The sequence below is a fragment of the Sesamum indicum genome, linkage group LG11 (genome assembly GCF_000512975.1).
Source record: "Sesamum indicum cultivar Zhongzhi No. 13 linkage group LG11, S_indicum_v1.0, whole genome shotgun sequence".
NCBI lineage: Eukaryota > Viridiplantae > Streptophyta > Magnoliopsida > Lamiales > Pedaliaceae > Sesamum > Sesamum indicum.
Genome location: NC_026155.1, coordinates 14,854,684 through 14,874,476, shown reverse-complemented (window position 1 = coordinate 14,874,476; position 19,793 = coordinate 14,854,684). Strand labels below are relative to the sequence as shown.

Here is a 19,793-nt window from a genome sequence, read left to right as displayed (position 1 = left end):
AAAGATCCATTAGGAATTTGGGTGGAATTTCACAACACAATGCATACGATGTATAACACATGAATTGTATAATTACCAATGCATAACCATATGTAAGAAAAAAAATAACGCGACCCAAATCACTAAAGCCCAGCCCATAACTCTTGGATGGCGGGATCCTTTCAAGGATTCCTAGCCCAAATGTTGTTTTCCATTCTGAGGTCCAGCCCATTCACCCGACCCGCTTCATTCCCTGATTTGACCTTATGTTTCATCCGCCCCTCATTTCTCTATGTCAACCCTAATTCCCTCGTTTCTCTCTTTTGCCTCTTTCTCTCGCCATTCCTTAACTTCTAGTTTTCTTCCCACCGCCATCTTTCTCGTTTTCTTTCTCCGACCATTTAATGGCCGGTCCCTATAAATATTTTTTTTCTTACCTTTGGTTAAGTAGTTTACGATCTCTAATCTTCTGTCTTCTTTTTCCTCCTGAAAACTTTAAAGTTCCTAAAAGTCTCCTTGGCAAAGCCTTTGTGGCCTTGTGTTATAACCTTTGTGGTTGATCTTGTGCCTTTATGGCCTCAGTTAACTTGCCTTAGCGGTTAATCTTAATAGCCTTTGTGGCTTGAGAGTGATCAAGCAACCAAATGTTCAGGTTGGCTGGCTTTAGTGGCCTTTTGGGTTCCCGCTTTTTTGATCTGGTTCTGAGCCTTCTCTTTTATTCTGTGTAATTTTTTATTGCTGTAATCTTTTATTAAAAAATCTGTAACTTATTAGTATTCTGTAAAGGTTTCCAAACCCATTTTTCTATTTTTGTAATTGTTCTTTACATTGGCGTGATCCTAAAGTTTGATACCCAACACCATATATGAATTATCTTAATTTCTAAATCAATTCATCAAAAAATTATGTCACTATTGCACAAACATACTGATGAAAAAGAAACAAATCACGCTATAAAAGGAAAGATCTCAAAAAAGGTTCAAAGATCACTTGCCAAAACTATTATAAGTTTAGCAAATTACGAAGAGGCCCTTGATAGACTATTCTAACCATGCAAAAGGATAAATATAAAGGACCAACTTGTATTTTACCTTTACTTATCCTAAATGGCATCAGTTCCTGAAGTAGTATAAATACCCTTCCTCATTTGAGAGTGGAAGGGAGGAATTTGGTAAGAATTCTAGTGTGAAATGTATTGATATCATACCCTAATAATAAAAATCTAGTAAATCTCGTTTTTTGGCGTCGTTACATATATATAGTAAAATCATATATCTATATTTGTACTTATACAAAGGTATCATGGAATACATGTAATTATAAAGATCTAAATATATTAATGTTATAAATAAATACACATTTGTATATATACATAATAATTTGATATAAATAATATTTTATCCAATCCGAAAACAAAATCCAAGCATACAACAACAAATTCTAAATTATTTTATTGTCTGCAAAAACAAATCAAACATACCTTACAATTTCCAAAACCCACCCTCTTATCTAAGTTGATGAAATAAGATAAATCAAAAAAAGAAAAAGAATGGATCCAGACATAGCAATAAATTCCTGTAGGTTTGTAGTAAGTTGGTTGGGCATTTAAGTTTTGCCCTTAGAAAATGGCTTTATTAATGTTATTTCTGACTTCGAGAAGAGAACTTTTACTGCTTGATTTTCGCCATACCTACAGTGGTTTGTTGCAAGGATAGACGCTCTACATACCTTGTATTACGTTATTTGTGAGTAGAAATACTTAAAAATACATAAATTTTTAAGTTTTATCGTATATGAAAAGTTTAGCCCATTTTCCAACAAATATATGGAAGTCAAGCCCATAAACCCATTTCGGACAAAAAAACACTAATTTGGACAGAAAACCCCAAAAAGTCTCTTTTACATGTTTCGCATAATGGGCTCTTACAGCATCCCGAAGGAGACAAATTGAAGTGTTGTTAGGTCAACATTTTCTAGACTTGGTTTTTCATAACGAGGTAAAAAGATGGAACCTTAGGCCAAAACTCAAGCAAGTGAAGTAAATTAAGGATTCATTTTCCGTAAACTGATCATCCCCTCTTAATCTTTTTTAATCACTAGATTCGGTAATTACACGGTTTTGAATGATTTACACCAGTTATTAACGGCACAGGTATCATTCAACACCAATCAACGTCCAGCTGATACAATTCTCTCGTTGTTCACAAGATTCTCTCACCAGTCTTCCAGTTGATGGTGGTGCGGCCGCAGAACCAGCATGACAGCTTTATCGACAAAATTGTAATAACACCTCCTCCATCTTTTAGAAAAGACAAGTGGCCAGAAGATGACTCCTAGACCCACAAAAAATCCCAATGCAGCACTTATGTATATCCCATTGTCCAAAGCTTTCTGCTCCTCTTCTTCTGATGTTGGATGTTGAAACGCTGGTGAGCCAGAATGATCCGTGCAAGTTCTGTTCAAGGGAAATCCACAGAGCCCCTCATTTCCAAGAAACGAACTCGTGGCAAACGTCTGTATTTGGCTGCCTTGTGGAATCCTTCCAACTAAGTTGTTGTATGACAAGTTCAAGAATGAGAGGAATGTAAGGCTTGCTAGCTGCTGCGGAATTTCGCCTTCCAGATTGTTGAACGAGAGGTCTAACGATTCGAGGTCCTCCAGATTGCCTATTGATCCCGGGATGTGACCGGAGAGAGCATTGTGTGACAAGTTGAGAACATAGAGGGATTTCAGCTCTCCTATTGTTTCAGGAATTATGCCTGAGAAATGGTTGTTGGAGAAGTCGACTGCGGTAAAGATGTTTAGGATTTTTTCCAGCTCAACATCCAGTCCCTTGAGGGTAAGTGTCACAGAATCCTGATAGTAAATATGGCTTGCTGTTAGGAAGAGAAAGTTCAAGTGATCAAGCCCATCTTGATCAACTGATAAAGCTTTCAGGTCTCTGAACAGATTCTCAGGCAAAACACCGTTGAACGCATTAGAAGCAATGTTGACAATTTGAAGATTCGGCCAGGTAATACTGTCCCCCAGGCAGCTAATATTTCCATGAAACTTATTGTTACTTAACACAAGAACACGAAGTCCAGTCAAGTTCTTGAGCCAGCAGGGGAAATTGTCGTTCAAGTCATTGTTGCCCAGGTTTAAGACCCCCATCTCTGTGCATCTTGTCAAAGATTTAGGAACTTTTCCTTGTAAAGTATTCCAACTGAGATCCAGAGTCTCCAAACCACAGCCGACAGGAAATGTATCAGGTATATCTCCAATGACATTGTTTCTTCTTAAGTTCAACACGCCAAGAGTGTTTTCAAATAAACAGGAGGGTATTTTCCCATGCAACCTGTTATTTGACAGGTCTAGTATTCGGAGGCGGGTTGCGTTACACAACGAAGGTGGGATTGTCCCGAGGATCTTATTATTTGCTAATGAGAAGAAAAAGGAAGATGTAAGTGAATAACCGATGTTGGCAGGGAGAGGAGATGAAAAGTTGTTGCTTGACATGTCTACAAAGACAGCAGTTCGTGGTGGAACTGGGATTTCCCCAGGAAGCATGTTGGAATGTAGATCGAGGTAATGATGGTTGCGAAAAGCATAAGGTTCTTGAAGATGACTGAATTGATTATGAGAAAGATTGAGGATGCGGAGGACTCCATCGCCAACTTCCCATATCCAATTAGGAATTTCACCATGTAGTTGATTGTCTGACAGATCTAGAACCATTAATGACGATAGATTCCTCAGTAGGGGCAATTTCTGCAGGTTGCAAGATGCCAACATTAGAGTTCCTAACCGGGGAAACAATGAAGGAATGGCTGCTGTTTCGCTGACCTGTACAGACAGGTAGTTGTAGGAAAGATCAAGATAGACAAGATTTGTCAGCTTTCGAAAATCAGTCAGCTGCACGGATCCATTAAACTTGTTTGCAGACAGAGAGAGACTCAAAAGATTTCGGAGTTCAAACAAAATCCGAGGTATTGGACCTTCTAAATTGTTGACATTCAACTCAAGGACTTCTAGTGGAGAAGAAGAACTATTGAATGAGTCCCTGATTACACCAGAAAAGCTGTTGTTGTTGAGATGCAAGACTTTAATGGATGGCAGAACAAATAGAGATGCTGGAAGTTCGCCCTCTAGTGTATTCCCGCTCAAGTCAAGAAATTCTAGTTTCTCAAGGCCTTCCCAGAGGGAGTCAGGAATTTGACCTGTTAAACGGTTTCCACTAAGGTCTATCTCTGTAAGATTCTTCAAGAAAGCAAATGATGGAATAGAACCAACAAAATGATTTGCAGAGAAGTGCAAACTGACAAGTTGAGTAAGGTTCTTGATTGAACTAGGAATTGGCCCAGAAAAACTGCAACCGCCAAGATCAATATTTGACAACATTCTAAGACTGTCTATAGACTCTGACACGTTGCCTGAGAACTTTGTGTTACTAAGCAACAGATGCTGAAGAGAACTATTCAACGGAAATTCAGGCAAAGAACCTTCAAGATCCCCATTTCCACTTAGGTCAAGCGTCTCCAGACTCTTGACTTGGAATAGTTTAGCAGGTGCCACTCCAAATAAGTTACAGGAGCTTATTGTTAAAATCCTCAAACTAGGAAAATCTGCAAAGAATTCCGGGATTTGAGAAGAGAAATTGTTGCCATCAAGACGTATAACTGAGAGGGATCGAAGTTTTACCAGCGAAGAATCGATAGGGCCTGTAAGATAAGCATTGGACAAGCTCAAAACTCTTAGATTGGGCAGAGAAGATGATATAGCATTGCACCATTCAGACCCTTTTGCAGAAATATTCACCCCATCAAGGTAAAGTTCTCTTAGCCTTGTGAAGTTGTGTATCAATCTTTCAAGGTTCGGGTTGTCCAGCGTAAGTGATGAGTAAATTGTATTGGTAAAATCAAGAACAACTAACCTCGTTAAATTTGAGAAATCCAATGGAATTTGACCAGAAAACCCAGAATTACTCAGGTTCAGATAACGCAACTCTGTCAGCTCTCCAAACCCGAACGGCAAATCAATAGCACCGATGCTGTTTTGAGCTAAACTCAGGTTCTCAAGAAACACAAGCCTGAAAAGACTGCTTCCAGCATCATTAATTCCGTCAGTGATTGACTCGCCACTGAGATCAAGACTGGAAACACGACCCCTGGTGTCGCATTTCACCCCAGGCCACCCACAGCAGTCATCAATAGACTCATTCCACTGCACCAGCTTAGTTGATAATGAAGAATCATATGTGAGATTGTTTTTTAACTGCAGCAGCAATTGTTTCTGGTCTTGAAGACATTGGCCAGAGACAAATGTAAGATTAATGCCAAGATCTGAGTTTGAGAAGAAGAGCAGGATGAAGAAAACACTCGAAAACATTTTAAATCGCATATCATAGTTGGGCATTTAGAAAATAAGACTGCATATATGAGCTGTGTGGAAAACAAGAATCTTATCTAGTTCAGAGAGTCATCAAAGGAGTTCTTACAGGGAGCATGATGTACGTCCGCGGTTATGAAATAATCGAGTAAAGATAAGAAAAGCTTTCAGATTCAGGTCTTGAATTTTTATTCACGAAAGCTGACAATGTGGGATTTATTAAATCCAAGATATTATTTAAACAAGCTTTGTGTCATAGCTTCAGACAAAACTCCGTTAGGAAAAATTGATTAATCAAAAGACTGCTGTCTGTCTCTCTCACACTTCCCCTATAATTGCTATTTATTTTTTATAAATGAATAATTTGCTCAAGTTTCAATAATACAGTAGGCTAAATTGCTATTCAGCCCTTTTTTGACTGAGCAAGCAACTTCTGTTTACTGTTATTTTAGTGTGTATGTAGGTGTGCATGCATGTCGTTTAGTGATATTTTTAGTTGGCAAGATTAGGTAATTTAAAAGGCTTCTGGGGACTGGGAAGGGTTAGTGGATGGAAAAAGAGAGATTCAATGATTCATGGCCAACTGCATAGCCCGACAGAGACCACCTAACCGTAAAACCAAAGAATAAAAAATAATGAGAACACGTCTGAGCCTTATAATATCAAATGTGAATACGCTCAAACAAACTGACTTCTATGAAGAAAGGCCCAACATTTGTTCTTCTACTTTTAATTGCTAGATAAGAAATTAAGAATTGTACACAAATATACATGTAGTAAAATCATATAAAGGTATCATACAACATAAGATTTTACTTTTAACTATTAATACTCTAAAATAAATACAACTAATTCAAACATGCCGCGTAAATTTCAAAGCCCACCCATTTATCTTCCACATGTTTAGCATAATAGGCTCTTACAGAGTCTAGTAGAACACAAATTGAACTACTGTCAGCCCAACATTTCCTAGACTTCGTTGTCATAAAGAGCGAAGACACTGAACCTTAGGTCCAAACTCAAGCGACAGTAGCAAATTAAGTATTCATTTTCATTAAACTGATCATCTCATCTTAATCTTTTCTAAGCACTTGATTGTAAAGGATATCCAAATCTAACACCCTCTAACAGTACTATAACTATATATTTTTAATTATCATCTTAAAGTAAATTCTATTTATACATGTAATATGTACATAATTCAATCATTGCGCAATATATATATACACACACACATAATCCATTATTAATACTAACAAATTTTATCATTCATAAGATTATACATATATTTATTGAATACCACAAAATGGAACTCTTATAATTAGTTCAGAGGACAACCTTATTTTTTGTTTTAATTCATGTTTATACAGCCCCAAAGGTAATTTCTATTTTTATTGAAGGGTGACAAAAGAACTGCATATTGGCCCGATTGACTGAAATGCAAGCCGACAACATTCTGATTGTGTACCGCAGAGTAGGTAGGTAGAGATTTATAACTGAAAAATATTAGGAAAGTAAAGAGCATACAACATAGCAAGTAAATAATTAGTATTACTTATATATGTTTTATTACATGGGTTTAAGAGTTTAACAACACAGGTAACATTCAACCAATCAACGGCCAGCTGATACAACTTGCCTGCAAGATTGTGTCAGCAGTTCTCATTTTCCAGTTGATGGTCGTGTCGACGCAAAAAATCTCACATATATCCCATGCTCCAATGATTTCTGGTCCTCTTCTTCTGATGTTGGCGGTTGAAATGCTGGTGATCCAGAAGCAGTGCAAGTTCTGTTCAAGGGAAATCTACAGAGACCCTCATTTCCAAGAAACGAACTTCGGAAAACGTCTGCATTTGGCTGCTTTATAGAATCCTTCTAACTAGTGTGTTGTATGACAAGTTCAAGAATGAGAGGAATGCAAGGGTTGCTAGCTGCTCTGGGATTTCGCCTCTAAGATTGTTGAATGAGAGGTCTAATGATGCGAGTTCCTCCAGATTGCCTATAGATCCCGGGATGTGACCAGAAAGAGCATTGTGTGAGAAGTTGAGAACATGATGGGATTTCAGCTCTCCTATTGTTTCAGGTATTATTCCTTGGAAATGGTTGTTGGAGTAGTTGACAGAGGTAAAGATGTTTAGGATTTTTCCCAGCTGAACATTCAGTCTCTTCAGGGTAAGGGTCACCGAATCCTGATAGTAAATATGCTCTACTGTTATGTAAAGAAACTTCAAGTAATCAGGGCCATCATGATCAGCTGTCAATGCTTTCAGGTCTTTGAACAGATTCTCAGGCAAAACACCATTGAACTCATTAGAAGCAATGTTGACAATTATTCGGCCAGGTAATACTATCCCCCAGGCAGCTAATATTTCCATGAAACTTATTGTTACTTAACACAAGAACACGGAGGCCAGTCAAGTTCTTGAGCCAGCAGGGGAAATTGTCCTTCAAGTCATTGTTGCAAAGGTTTAAGACCCCCAGCTCTGTGCATCTTATCAAAGATTTTGGAACTTTTTCATGTAAAGCATTCCAACTGAGATCCAAAGTCTCCAAACCACAGCCAACCGGAAATGTGTAGGGCACATCACCAATGAGATTGTTTCTTCTTAAGTTCAACACGCCAATAGTGATTTCAAATAAACAGGAGGGAATTCTGCCATGCAACCTGTTATTTGACAGGTCTAGTATTTGGAGGCGGGTTGCGTTACACAACGAAGGTGGGATTGTCCCAACGATTTTGTTTTTTGCTAATGAGAAGAAAACGGCAGATGTAAGAGAATAACCGATGTTGGCTGAGAGAGGAAATGAAAACTTGTTGCTTGACATGTCTACAAAGACAGCAGTTCGTGGTGGAACTGGGATTTCCCCACGAAGCATGTTGGAATGTTGATCGAGATAATGATGGTCGCGAAACTCATAAGGTTCTTGAAGATGACTGAATTGATTATGAGAAAGATTCAGGAAGCAAAGAAATCCATCGCCAACTTCCCATATCCAATTAGGAATTTCACCATGTAATTGATTATCTGAAAGATCTAGCGTCATTAATGACGACAGATTCCTTAAAAAGGGGAATTTCTGCAGCTTGCAAGATGCCAATATTAGAGTTCCTAACCGGGAAACAATGAAGGAATAGCTGCTGTTTCGCTTACCTGTACAGACAGGCGGTTGTAGGTAAGATCAAGATGCACAAGATTTGTCAGCTTTTAAAAATCAGTTAGCTGCACGGATCCATTAAACTTGTTTGCAGACAGAGAGAGACTCAAAAGATTTTGGAGTTCGAACAAAAACCGAGGTATTGGACCTTCTAAATTGTTGTCATTCAACTCAAGGACTTCCAGTGAAGAAAACTATTTAATGCCCTGATTACACCGGAGAAGCTGTTGTTGTTGAGATTCGAGTCATTTATAGATGGCAGAACAAACAGAGATGATGGAAGTTCCCCTTCCAGTGAATTCTCCTCAAGTCAAGAAAACTTAGTTTCTCAAGGCCTTCCCAGAGGGAGTCAGGAATTCGACCTGTTAAGCGGTTACTATAAAGGTTTATCACTGTAAGATTCTTCAAGAAAGCAAATGTTGGAACAGAACCAACAAACTGATTTACAGAGAGGTCCAAATAGACAAGCTGAGTAAGGTCCTTGATTGAACTTGGAATCGGCCCAGGAAAACCCCAATCTCTAAGATCAATATTTGACAACATTATAAGACTGTCTATAGACTCTGACACGTTGCCTGAAAACTTTGTGTAACTAATCAAGCACGTGATTTCTATGAAGAAAAGGGCGAAGAGATTAAGGTTTTAGAGAGTGGTTCTTGCTCTGCTTTTTCATCTTCACCTGCAATTATTTTGTTAATATTAGTAAATTAATTCCTAAAAGGCAATGGGCTTGCGTGCTGTACTATTACAGATTTGAAATAGCAAAATTTGCTTCACAGACACAAGCAGATAATGCACTATTAGAATCTCCTAAATTCAAATGTCAAGAGCAACTCACACACGTGTGGGCTAAATCCTGCCTGTATTCTGTTTGTCTGCCTACGTTACAAACCCAAAACATCATCAGCACTAGGGTCCCCTCACTTGATTTGTGTTGACTCTTCCTTTTCTTCCATCTGTGAGGGGAAAGATCTTTAGAAGAATTCGGTCAATTTGTTCAAAGTATATCTTTCTCCATCTTTTGCAGCACAGAAGTAGCCAAATAGTGCTCGCTAAGCCCACAGCAAACCCCAAAGCTGCAGATATGTAGCTCCATTCGATCTCTGTCTCTGGATACAATTGCCCATTTTGAAGCTCTGGGGATGAATTTTCACCACGCACTTCGTCATTGCAACTTATGTTTACTGGAAATCCACACAAACCAGCATTTCCTTCATAGGAAGCTGCTGAAAATGTTTGTAACTGAGGGCCTTGAGGGATCTTGCCCAAAAGTCTATTGAAAGACAGGTTTAAGAATGACAAGAAAGTGAGACTAGCGAGCTCCTGGGGGATTTTCCCAGTTAGATGGTTCACCGATAGGTCCAAAGAACCAAGCTGTCTCAAGTTCTTGATTGATGTAGGGATAAGGCCTGTCAGGGCGTTATGAGATAAATTGAGAAGATACAAAGATTCGAGATCTCCTATTGTACGCGGTATGCTCCCATGGAACTTGTTTCTCGAGAAATCTATGGATGTGAAGACAACTAAAATTTTCGTTAGTTCCATCTCGAGGCCTTTCATGGTTACCGTCACTGCATCTTGATAGTAATAGCCGCTCAGTTTCAAGTAATCAAAGCGCAGATGGTTGTACAGCGACTGGTTTTCGTTGACACTTATCATTCCCTTCCAGTTAGAGAAAGACAACAGTGAGATATCACCACCAAAGTTGTTGGTAGATATGTCGATGATTTGAAGATTCGACCACCCTTGGATGGCTCCAGAGCATTGAAGGTCTCCATAGAATTTGTTGGATCGCAGAATCAGGACACGCAAACTCGTGTTCATCAACATGCAAGGGAATGTGTCTTCAATTCCATTGTTTCCAATGTTCAAGACTTCTAGCAACGGGCAATTTACCAGAGATGCGGGAATCTTCCCTTTCAAAACATTACTGTTGAGATCTAATGTCTTGAGGCTGCAGTTAACCGAAAATGTGTCTGGTATGTTGCCACTGAAGTTGTTCCTGCCTAGACTCAGAACTCCCAAGCTCCAATTTTCCATCGGCAAACAGGGCGGTATACTACCAGTCAATGCATTACTAGACAAATCAAGAACTTGAAGGAAAGTAGCATTGCAAATGGATGTGGGGATTTCTCCAGTGAGGTGATTATTTGAAACAGAAAAGAAGGAAGCATAGTAAATGAAATTGCCAATATCTTTTGGAATAGAGTTGCTGAAATAGTTAAAAGAATAGTCCACATAAACAGAGAAGAAGGGTGGGATCGGTAACTCACCCTGGAACTTGTTGGAATGCAAGTCCAGGAGAGTCAGACTAGGAAATTTGTAAGGCTTCTGGAAACCATGAAGTTCATTGAAAGAAAGATTCACGTGTGTGAGTGTATCGTTACCAATTTCCCAAATCCAGTTAGGTACCTCTCCCTTGAGTTGATTGGATGAAACGTCTAACCGGAATAGTTTTAAATGCCTGGCTAGCTCTGGGAACTTTTGCAACTTGCAAGATGCTAAATTCAACACAGAGATTGAGGGAAGCATAGGCAAGCTGGAATTGGTACGGGTTGAATCAACAAACAAGTCATTGTAGGACAACTCAAGTCTTGCTAAATTGGGGTTCCTAAACATTTCCAGCTGCACAGTGCCATCGAAAAAGTTTGAAGAAAGAGAGAGTACTTTCAACTGCTCAAGTTCAGAGAAAAACTTTGGAATTGGTCCTTGTAGATGATTAGAGCTGACATCTAGTACTTCCAGTAAAGAGGATGATGGCTTAGAAAACTCTTTAACTTGACCATGAAACTCATTGTTAGAGAGCTGGAGCTTTTGCAAGGATGGAAGAGCAAACAAAGCGGACGGAATACTGCCACCAAGTAAATTTTGCCCTAAATTAATGTACTCAAGATCTTTAAGGCCTTCAAAATGCTTAGAGGAAAGTAAGCCCGTTAGACTATTATGAGCAGCATCTATGTAGGTGAGTTTTTTGGACGATTGAAACAGAGGGAGCGAACCAGTGAAGTTGTTAGATGAGATATCCAAGATTTCCAGCTCGGTAAGGTTTGCTATTGTGGGTGGAATTGGTCCGGTAAAGCTACAATTGGACAGCTCCAACCTGGATAACATGACAAGGTTGCTAATGGATTCTGGTAGTGAGCCTGAAAAATTGGTGTAGCTAAGTACTACAGTCCTTAAAGATCCATTAGGAGGGAATTGAGGTAGAGTACCACTAAGTTGCAAGTTGTCTGATAAATCGAGCTTTTGCAAACTATGTAGCTGAAAGATCTTTTCTGCAACAGATCCCACCAGAGAACAAGAAGAAAGACTTAGGGTTGTCAATCTGGAGAAATTTGCAAAGAAGTCAGCAACTTCAGAGGCCAGATTGTTCCTATCAAGGAGGAGAACTGAGAGGGATCGAAGCTTGGTAAGGGAAGCGTCTATAGGCCCTCGCAGATAGCAACCGCACAAGCTCAAGTTTCTTAAATCAGGTAAAGAGGAAGATAGAACCTGCGACCAATTACTCCCCTGAGCTGAAACATCAACCGAATCGAGATAAAGTTCTCTGAGCCCTGTAAGATTCTGAACAAGCATCTGCAAATTTGGACTCTCGAGTTTCAACGGTGGGATGCCTGGAAAATAGGAGGAGAGATCAAGACTAACCAAGCTCCTCATGCTCAGAATTTCATTTGGGACCTGTCCTCCAAAACCAGCATTTGACAAGTTCAAGTGTGTCAAATTTGTAAGATTCTGAAGCCTCGTAGGAATCTGAATGCCGTCAAAGCTGTTGAATGCCAAATTTAGCTTCTGAAGGTAACTAAGTCGGAAAAGATCTTCTGAACTCTCAATCCCACTGAAAATAATCTCCTTGTCGAGGAGCAAACTGATTACATGACCAGCAACATCACATTCTACCCCATCCCAACTGCAGCAATCTGTAGTCTGATTCCACCGAACCAGTTTTCTTGAAGCAGAATAATTGAATAATAAGCTATTTTTTAGTCCTAGTAGAAGAGACTTTTGATCCTCCAGGCATTGGCTGAATACCGGAGCAACATTCGTATTACAAAATATTGAGAGTAAAGAGAGAAAAAACAACTGTGTTAGTGCTATCATTTTTAAGAGGATGCGACACAAATTTGAGCAAGCAGAATTGTGAATTTAAGCTGCCATAGGAAAGACTCAAGTGGTTGACTAGCCGGTGGTCTCCAGGACCCAGTAAATAATTAAGGTGGAAAATAAGAGAGAATATTTGATATAAGATCAAATTTCTTTGTGTTCAAACTATAAATTCGTTCTACTTCTCCAAATCTTGATAACTTCTCTTTATTATATTGCTATTAGTCTAATTGTTTTTTGACTCCAATACCACTACTATGAAAGGGAAGGGGTGAAAATTCGACATCTTTTCCTAGATATGATGGCATTAAAAACTGTTGTCCGGAAGAGGCAGGAGATAGCTGACAGCTAACCAACCAATATGTTGCGCAAGGGGGGCATGCGTATGGTTTTCCCAAGGACCAAAAGTTGAAAAATGACCATACAAATCTCCCCCACTTTTTTCTTACATCTTACTAGTTGGACTTTTGCATCGATACTATGGCAATAAACGTTAAAGGAGGAATTATCGGACATCTTTTGCTCATCTTGTCTCAGAGAAAAATAAGATGAAATTATTTGATGGAGATGAGAAAAAAATTAAGCATGTATTTAAACATGAGATGAAAATATTATAATAATAATAATAATAGATGTACTGCAAAATAATATATTAAGCACAAGATAAAATATAAGACTCGAATTTATTTTATATTATATACTTTTAAGAAAGAGAAAAGGGGTACAAAAATATTTAAAAAGAATCTTATAAAGAGATTTACATACGCAAGAAAAAATATATTTCATGAATGAGATCATGACACGCAACACACTTTACACTCGATCTCTCCCTATCTAATTTTAGAGAATAATGAAAAATAAGTCAGTTTTTCAACTTATTACATGCACCCTACCTACAAATACGTTTAACAAAAACTATCTCCAAAATCATCTGCCAACTTAGGCAATTGGTACACCAAAATATATTGAAAAGCCACTCTTTCTCATTACCATGGCGAATATTAAGCAGTATCAATAACAACTAACAAAGGAATCGAGACTACTTAAAAATATGTTATAACCTCAAACTACCAAAACAAAGCATAATTGCAACTACAAGGACAAGGACTAAAATTCTATAAAATTCATGTAATCAGGAAAATTTAGGCCGTAATCCCATCAATGAACCTATACAACACTCTGACCTTAACACCATTCACAACAAATGGATCTCACAAATAATCAAAATCCGACACCCCTGCTCTCCAATAGTGAACAATAAATCAGTAGCAACAATACCATTTAAGGTTGATCCAACACTTGCATGTTTATTCACTCTTCCTAAACAAATAAAAAGGCAAAGTAACAGTCCGGCCAATAGAAACAACTATAACAAACCATCAACAAGATCACATTTCTACTACTTCCAGTGGCCAGACAACTTGTACTTATTCAATCAAAAGAAATTATATAATGCCTCAAAAAGAATTGTGATCCAGGTAAATTCAAGTGCATATAGAACCCATGGTGTACATTGTAATGTGTCTCAGTTCACAAAGCAAGCCCAAACATTGCACCAAAAAGTATTTCGATACCCAAACATTAACTGAGCTCCTAACCAAGAACAGTAACCACAACAGATCCCCACAATAGTTGTGCGTACGCTGAATATACTATTAAACTAGCAACCGCATTCTACAAAATTCTAACAAAGCTCCAATCACCATACCCAACCATAGAACCACAAATTATGAAGCAGACACACAGCACATGAACAAATAAAATTGGAAGATAACGGTAGAAGCCCTAGAAAATTCTCCAAAGGAATCTCATTCGATTAAATAGTTGATTACTCAACGCAGTACCGAAGAGTAAAAACATACTATTACATATTAAAATCCACGTAAACGGTAAATAAAATCAAATAGAAAAGCAACCCTAGGAAAACCCCGAAGCACCGATCAGGAAACAGCAAAAAGTGCGGAGCTCTACTTGGATCTCTGCCTCATCTTTCGGCGCTTCCTCTTCAATCTTCTCATACGCTTCTTCTTCCACTGTCAATTCCCCAAAATAAAGCGTCAAGATGTAAGCCAATGCAATAAAACCCACCCGTGAATAAGAATGAGAAACGAATAAGGCACTTTACCTTGGCTCTCATGGTGAAAGAGAAACAGTGACGAAACCGCGGGCGCCTCCCTTTGAGAACCCTAGAAGAAAAGGAGTCACGGTTGGTTGGAAGGCAACGACATACAAAACCCTAGGGTTTGCCGAGATATTTATAGTGACTCCTTTCGCTTTAAATGGGCCGCAGACTTGTTGGGCTCGTCCAACTTATTAAAGCCCAGCCCAGTTCAGTATCAAATTCAATGCCCTCTTTCTATGTTTGTTTTTTTTCGATAAATGTAATTTTTATAAATAAAAAAAAATGTAATACAATAATCATAAATCAATTAGTATTTCCTTCAACAAACCAAGAGATACGCCCCTCTATTTAGTTTAATTTTTGTAGTTAATGTTTTCACCATATTTTTAAAATTTATTTAATTTGAAAATTCAAAATTTATTTCTACATTTCTCTCGTAAATAATCGAATAAAAATTTAAAATATAAAAATAAAAATAAAATATATTAAATTGAGCAGTTAAATTAACTTAAAACTTAAAAATACGGATTATCTAGTTACTATTTTCACCGCCTTATTTTTTTTAAATTTATTTTAATTTGAATATATGAAATTTTTTTCTACATTTTCTATCTTTAATAATCGAATAAAATTTTACAAAACAAAAAAATATGTAAATCATAATAAAATATATTAAATTGAGCAGTTAATTAAATTATCTTATTAGTTGAGGAGACATTTTTAAGATAACCAAAAAATTAATATTATGTTGTTAAAATTATCACACTGTGTTTATAGCATCTATTTTCTGTATAATAGTATAAATTTAATATTGCATAATTGCACTGTTAAACCAAAACCTGATGGTGTAAAATGTAAATTGGCATTTTATCCTTATTTTTTATTTTTTGGTAGGAAATGATGAAGCGACTTTGGTTAACAACAACGCTTTTATGAAAAGCGTGCTGGTGTGTTCAACATCAACTCCGGCATTTGAACTGAGGGGGAGACGGAGTCTTTATTGCATCTCTTGGCCAACTAATGATGGAGTCGATGGAAATTGATCGAGAAAAAGCACCGTTTACAGGTGCAATACTCGTAAAGTTTGTTCTTTTTTCGCTTATTCTTCATGAAGTGTGGTCCAATGATATATTGCAAAACAAATCATGAAGCATCTCTTTCCTTTTCTCTTTCTATTGTGAAGGGGAAGAAAATAAGGAAACCAAGCCAATCGTAGTAGTATTGGTGGGCCTGCCTGGAAGTGGGAAATCTACTTTTAGTGATGAAGTCATGAGAATTTCTTCCCGTCCCTGGGCTCGTGTTTGCCAGGTTTATTTGCATTACAGACACCTTTTGTTGCCGAAAGAGGAGAATTTAGAAAGTTTCTTTTGGGATTTTGAAAACTTTCACTTTAAAATAGGCATTGCAAATGTTTGGTGAAATGCTTCATTGGCTATTTAATTTTCTTTTGTGTGAAATTGCTGCTTGTTATACGTGATTGAAGATGGTTCATAGTTTAGTAAATGTTTTTGCTCTTTCGTGTAATGTAGGATACTATTAATAATGGTAAGTCTGGGACAAAAATTCAGTGTCTGTCAGTTGCAGCTACTGCTTTAAAGGATGGTAAGAGTGTGTTTATAGATAGATGCAACATTGATAGAGAACAGCGGGCGGACTTTCTGAAGCTTGGTGGCCAACAGACGGAGAAACATGCTGTCGTGCTTGATCATCCAGCCAAGCTTTGTATTTCTCGTTCTGTGAAGCGTACCGGACATGAAGGCAACTTACAAGGTGGGAAAGCTGCTGCTGTTGTGAATCAAATGGTGCCAAAGAAAGAACTTCCTAAACTGAGTGAAGGGTTTGACCGAATTACATTTTGTCACGATGAAAGGGATGTCAAAGAAGCTGTCAATGTGTATGGTTCACTCAGTCCATTAGATTCTCTTCCTTCTGGCTGTTTTGGACAGAAGAAGTCAGATGCCAAGATTCAACTAGGGATAATGAAATTTCTTAAAAAAGTAGATCCTTCTGGTAATGCTGGATCTGATCCAACTGTCCGTCAGAAGTGTAGCCCGAACAAACTATCTGTGGGAGAGGATACTGTCCTGCAGAGAAGCAAAATGGATTCTGCTGCTCTCGAGAAGGTGGGAAAAAGTAATGAATTGGACATTACCTCTACTTCTGGTGCCAATTCTGCCAACAGTATTCCCACTTTGGCATTTCCATCTATTTCTACTGCAGACTTTCAATTCAATCTTGAGAAGGCATCTGACATTATTGTTGAGAAAGTTGAGGAATTTATCGGTAGGATTGGGAAGGCTAGACTTGTTTTAGTAGATCTGTCGCAGGGATCAAAAATATTGTCCCTGGTTAAGACTAAAGCTGCACAAAAGAACATTGACTCCAATAAGTTCTTTACATTTGTTGGAGATATAACTCGACTACATTCTCAGAGAGGCTTACACTGTAATGTTATTGCTAATGCTGCCAACTGGTGAGTTTGTGAATCATAGACTTGATCAAACAAGCTCTGTTCAAACTCATTTTACAAACATCTATATGGTTGACTGACATGTTTGATTTATTTACTCCTGTCTGACACTGAATCTCTTCATTCTCCATCTTGGTTATTTTTAGTAATTATGTAAGTTCTGATGGATAAGTTTTGCTTTCAAACATATTGGCTTCCATGGGGGTTTTTCCGAGAAATTTATTGCCAATTGGCATGGAAAATGATTAGAAAATTGTTGTATAACATGCACAGAAAGCTGTGAGGAATTGACTTCATGAAATGATAGTTCACAGATGAAAATGTGTGGGACAGGTTTCCAGTGCAATAGTTTGTGAAGCTTGCATAATACCGCAAGCTTCTAAAGTCTTGTAGAGGTTCAGATGGTAATCATTGTAGAGCGCAATTTTTCAGAGTTCTATTGTATCACTTGCTCATTGTTCATCAGCTTGCTAGTATGTTACGTGATCTGAGCATAGTATTCACATGCCTGTCAAGCATAATAAAGATGAATGTCACTTATTTTCCCATTGAGATTCGAGTTCCAGTTCATATTACGATCCATGTTTGCATCTTTCAGGTAGATAATTTAAAATTTTAACTTTGTGCAGGCGTTTAAAACCAGGAGGTGGGGGGGTAAATGCTGCTATCTTCAAAGCTGCAGGTTCTGCACTAGAAATTGCAACCAAAGAAAAGGCTGTGTCCCTTAGTCCTGGAAAATCAGTTGTTGTGCCACTTCCTTCATCTTCTCCATTGTTTGCTAGGGAAGGTGTAACCCATGTCATTCATGTTCTTGGACCAAATATGAACCCCATGAGACCTGATTGTCTTAAAGATGACTATGTTCAGGGATGCAAGATACTTCGTGAAGCTTATTCATCTCTCTTTGAAGGGTTTGTTTCTATAGTTAGGTCCCATGGAGTAGCCTCTATACACAACAGTGGAAGACCATTAGAATCTGGAGGATTCCAAGAGGTAATCCCTACTAATGATGATCAGAAGGCCAAAAGGGAAGCTGATTATGAATCTGAAAGGAGCAAAAAGTATAAGGGACTCCGACTGGACCTTAAATCTGGTGCCAGCAGCTTGATGGATGAGGAAAAAATCCAGGATAAAAGCGTGAACATGACCAAGTCCTGGGCGTCATGGGCACAAGCCCTTCATGATGTTGCTATGCATCCCAACAAGCACAAGAATGTTATTCTTGAGATATCAGATGATGTTTTAGTGATGAATGATGCTTATCCAAAGGTCTCGCTCCCCTCCCCCCCAAAAGAAATTTAGAAGAGGAAAAAGCGGGAGAGAGTTATTTGAAATATTTTATTCTTTTTCCTACTGCAGGCTCAGCGGCACCTCTTAGTATTAGCGCGGGTTGATGGTCTCGACAGCATTGCTGATATATGTAGAGAGCACGTCCCATTGTTGAAGACAATGCATGCTGTTGGCTTGAAATGGGCAGTAAAGTTCCTCAATGAAAATAAATCTTTGTCATTTCGCCTTGGATACCACTCGGTGAGTTCTGTTTTTAACCTCAGGGGGTCAGTATTTCTTACTGCTGTAACCCCTTATTGAACATTTGCTGGGAAATTAACTACATCATGGTAGGTTCAAAATTATTTTTGTTTTCCTCCTCAAGCAATAAAAGCAGCTGTGAAAACTTTAGTTAATTTGGCGGCTGCGGTTGTGCATTAAGTTCAAGGGCAATTAACAGCCTGATGCTTGTCAATACAAAATGATCTGGACTTTTTTATTGGAATATTTTCCTCTGATGCTTGGTCCAGTATTGCTAAATACAATCATTGACAAGAAATATCTAATGGTACTTGTTCACCATAATGTAAAATTGCAAGATCACACAACATTTGCCTTTGTGCCATGAGATGAGTTTTTCACCTTCTTCCAGGTCCCTTCAATGCGTCAATTGCACCTTCATGTAATTAGCCAGGATTTCGACTCCATCCATCTGAAGAACAAGAAGCATTGGAACTCATTCACCACTCCATTCTTCCTTGATTCAGTAGTTGTGATAAAGGAACTCGAAGATGTTGGACGTGTTACATTGAAAGACGACAAGTGCCTGGCAATGGAGCTGCGGTGCCACCGGTGTCGAAGTGCACATCCAAATATACCTCGCCTCAAATCACATATTAGCTCTTGTCAAGCCCCATTTTCTGCTGATCTACTCCAAAATGGCCGGCTTGTCTCTTCCACAGGTACTGATTTCTAGCTTGTGTCAGTTAGGAACAATCACTGCTTCTTAGTTTACACAATACCTTGTCACAGCTGGCTTTTAAAATCTTTTTTGTTTTCTTTATTTGGGTGAAAATAGTGTAGACTTCTTGTGAAATGTGGGAGGGAGACTAACATCAGTTGATGGTAGGCTGCTTTTGTTATCAAACCATCGCCTAAGAGCTTGGCCACAGGTTAAGACTTCGTGGGTTGGGTTTTGGTCGGAACTATTCAGAGATGTGGCCAGAGCTTGGCCACGGTTTAAAGACTTCGTGGGTTGGGTTTTGGTCGGAACTATTCAGAGATGTGGCCGATTCCTTGCCATAGCACAACTTGTGGTTGTATCTTCCG

General features: G+C 38.4%; 4 protein-coding genes and 1 long non-coding RNA gene across 10 annotated transcripts; 1 reads left to right on the top strand and 4 right to left on the bottom strand.

The window, feature by feature from the left end:
• Positions 1,978–5,539, bottom strand: LOC105174595 (receptor-like protein 12). Of its 3 annotated transcripts, none has more exons than XM_020698118.1 (3): positions 4,892–5,539; positions 4,660–4,679; positions 1,978–4,583 (listed from the first exon to the last, which is right to left on the bottom strand). In XM_020698118.1, exons 1-3 carry the CDS (start codon positions 5,371–5,373, stop codon positions 2,194–2,196), a joined length of 2,892 nt encoding a protein of 963 aa, XP_020553777.1. In that variant the 5' UTR covers positions 5,374–5,539; the 3' UTR covers positions 1,978–2,193. The 3 variants fall into 3 exon arrangements, with proteins under 3 accessions (XP_020553777.1, XP_020553778.1, XP_020553776.1); XM_020698119.1 differs by having other exon boundaries at positions 4,660–4,801; positions 4,892–5,033; XM_020698117.1 differs by having other exon boundaries at positions 1,978–4,801.
• Positions 6,871–9,087, bottom strand: LOC105174730 (receptor like protein 30-like). The gene has a single exon (XM_020697954.1). The coding sequence runs from the start codon at positions 8,389–8,391 to the stop codon at positions 7,657–7,659; it is 735 nt and encodes a 244-aa protein (XP_020553613.1). The 5' UTR covers positions 8,392–9,087; the 3' UTR covers positions 6,871–7,656.
• Positions 9,214–12,683, bottom strand: LOC105174594 (receptor-like protein 12). The gene has a single exon (XM_020697953.1). It carries the CDS (start codon positions 12,598–12,600, stop codon positions 9,412–9,414), a length of 3,189 nt encoding a protein of 1,062 aa, XP_020553612.1. The 5' UTR covers positions 12,601–12,683; the 3' UTR covers positions 9,214–9,411.
• Positions 14,381–14,865, bottom strand: LOC110012811. The gene is made up of 2 exons (XR_002288010.1): positions 14,729–14,865; positions 14,381–14,636 (listed from the first exon to the last, which is right to left on the bottom strand). It is a non-coding gene; the product is annotated as an uncharacterized LOC110012811 (long non-coding RNA).
• On the top strand, positions 15,673–19,787 carry LOC105174593 (transcription factor bHLH140). 4 transcript variants are annotated; one of them, XM_011096741.2, is made up of 7 exons: positions 15,673–15,791; positions 15,909–16,033; positions 16,255–17,198; positions 17,825–18,464; positions 18,555–18,725; positions 19,117–19,426; positions 19,594–19,787. In XM_011096741.2, exons 1-7 carry the CDS (start codon positions 15,746–15,748, stop codon positions 19,620–19,622), a joined length of 2,265 nt encoding a protein of 754 aa, XP_011095043.1. In that variant the 5' UTR covers positions 15,673–15,745; the 3' UTR covers positions 19,623–19,787. The 4 variants fall into 4 exon arrangements, with proteins under 4 accessions (XP_011095043.1, XP_011095046.1, XP_011095047.1 ...); XM_011096744.2 differs by having other exon boundaries at positions 19,548–19,787; XM_011096745.2 differs by having other exon boundaries at positions 19,543–19,787.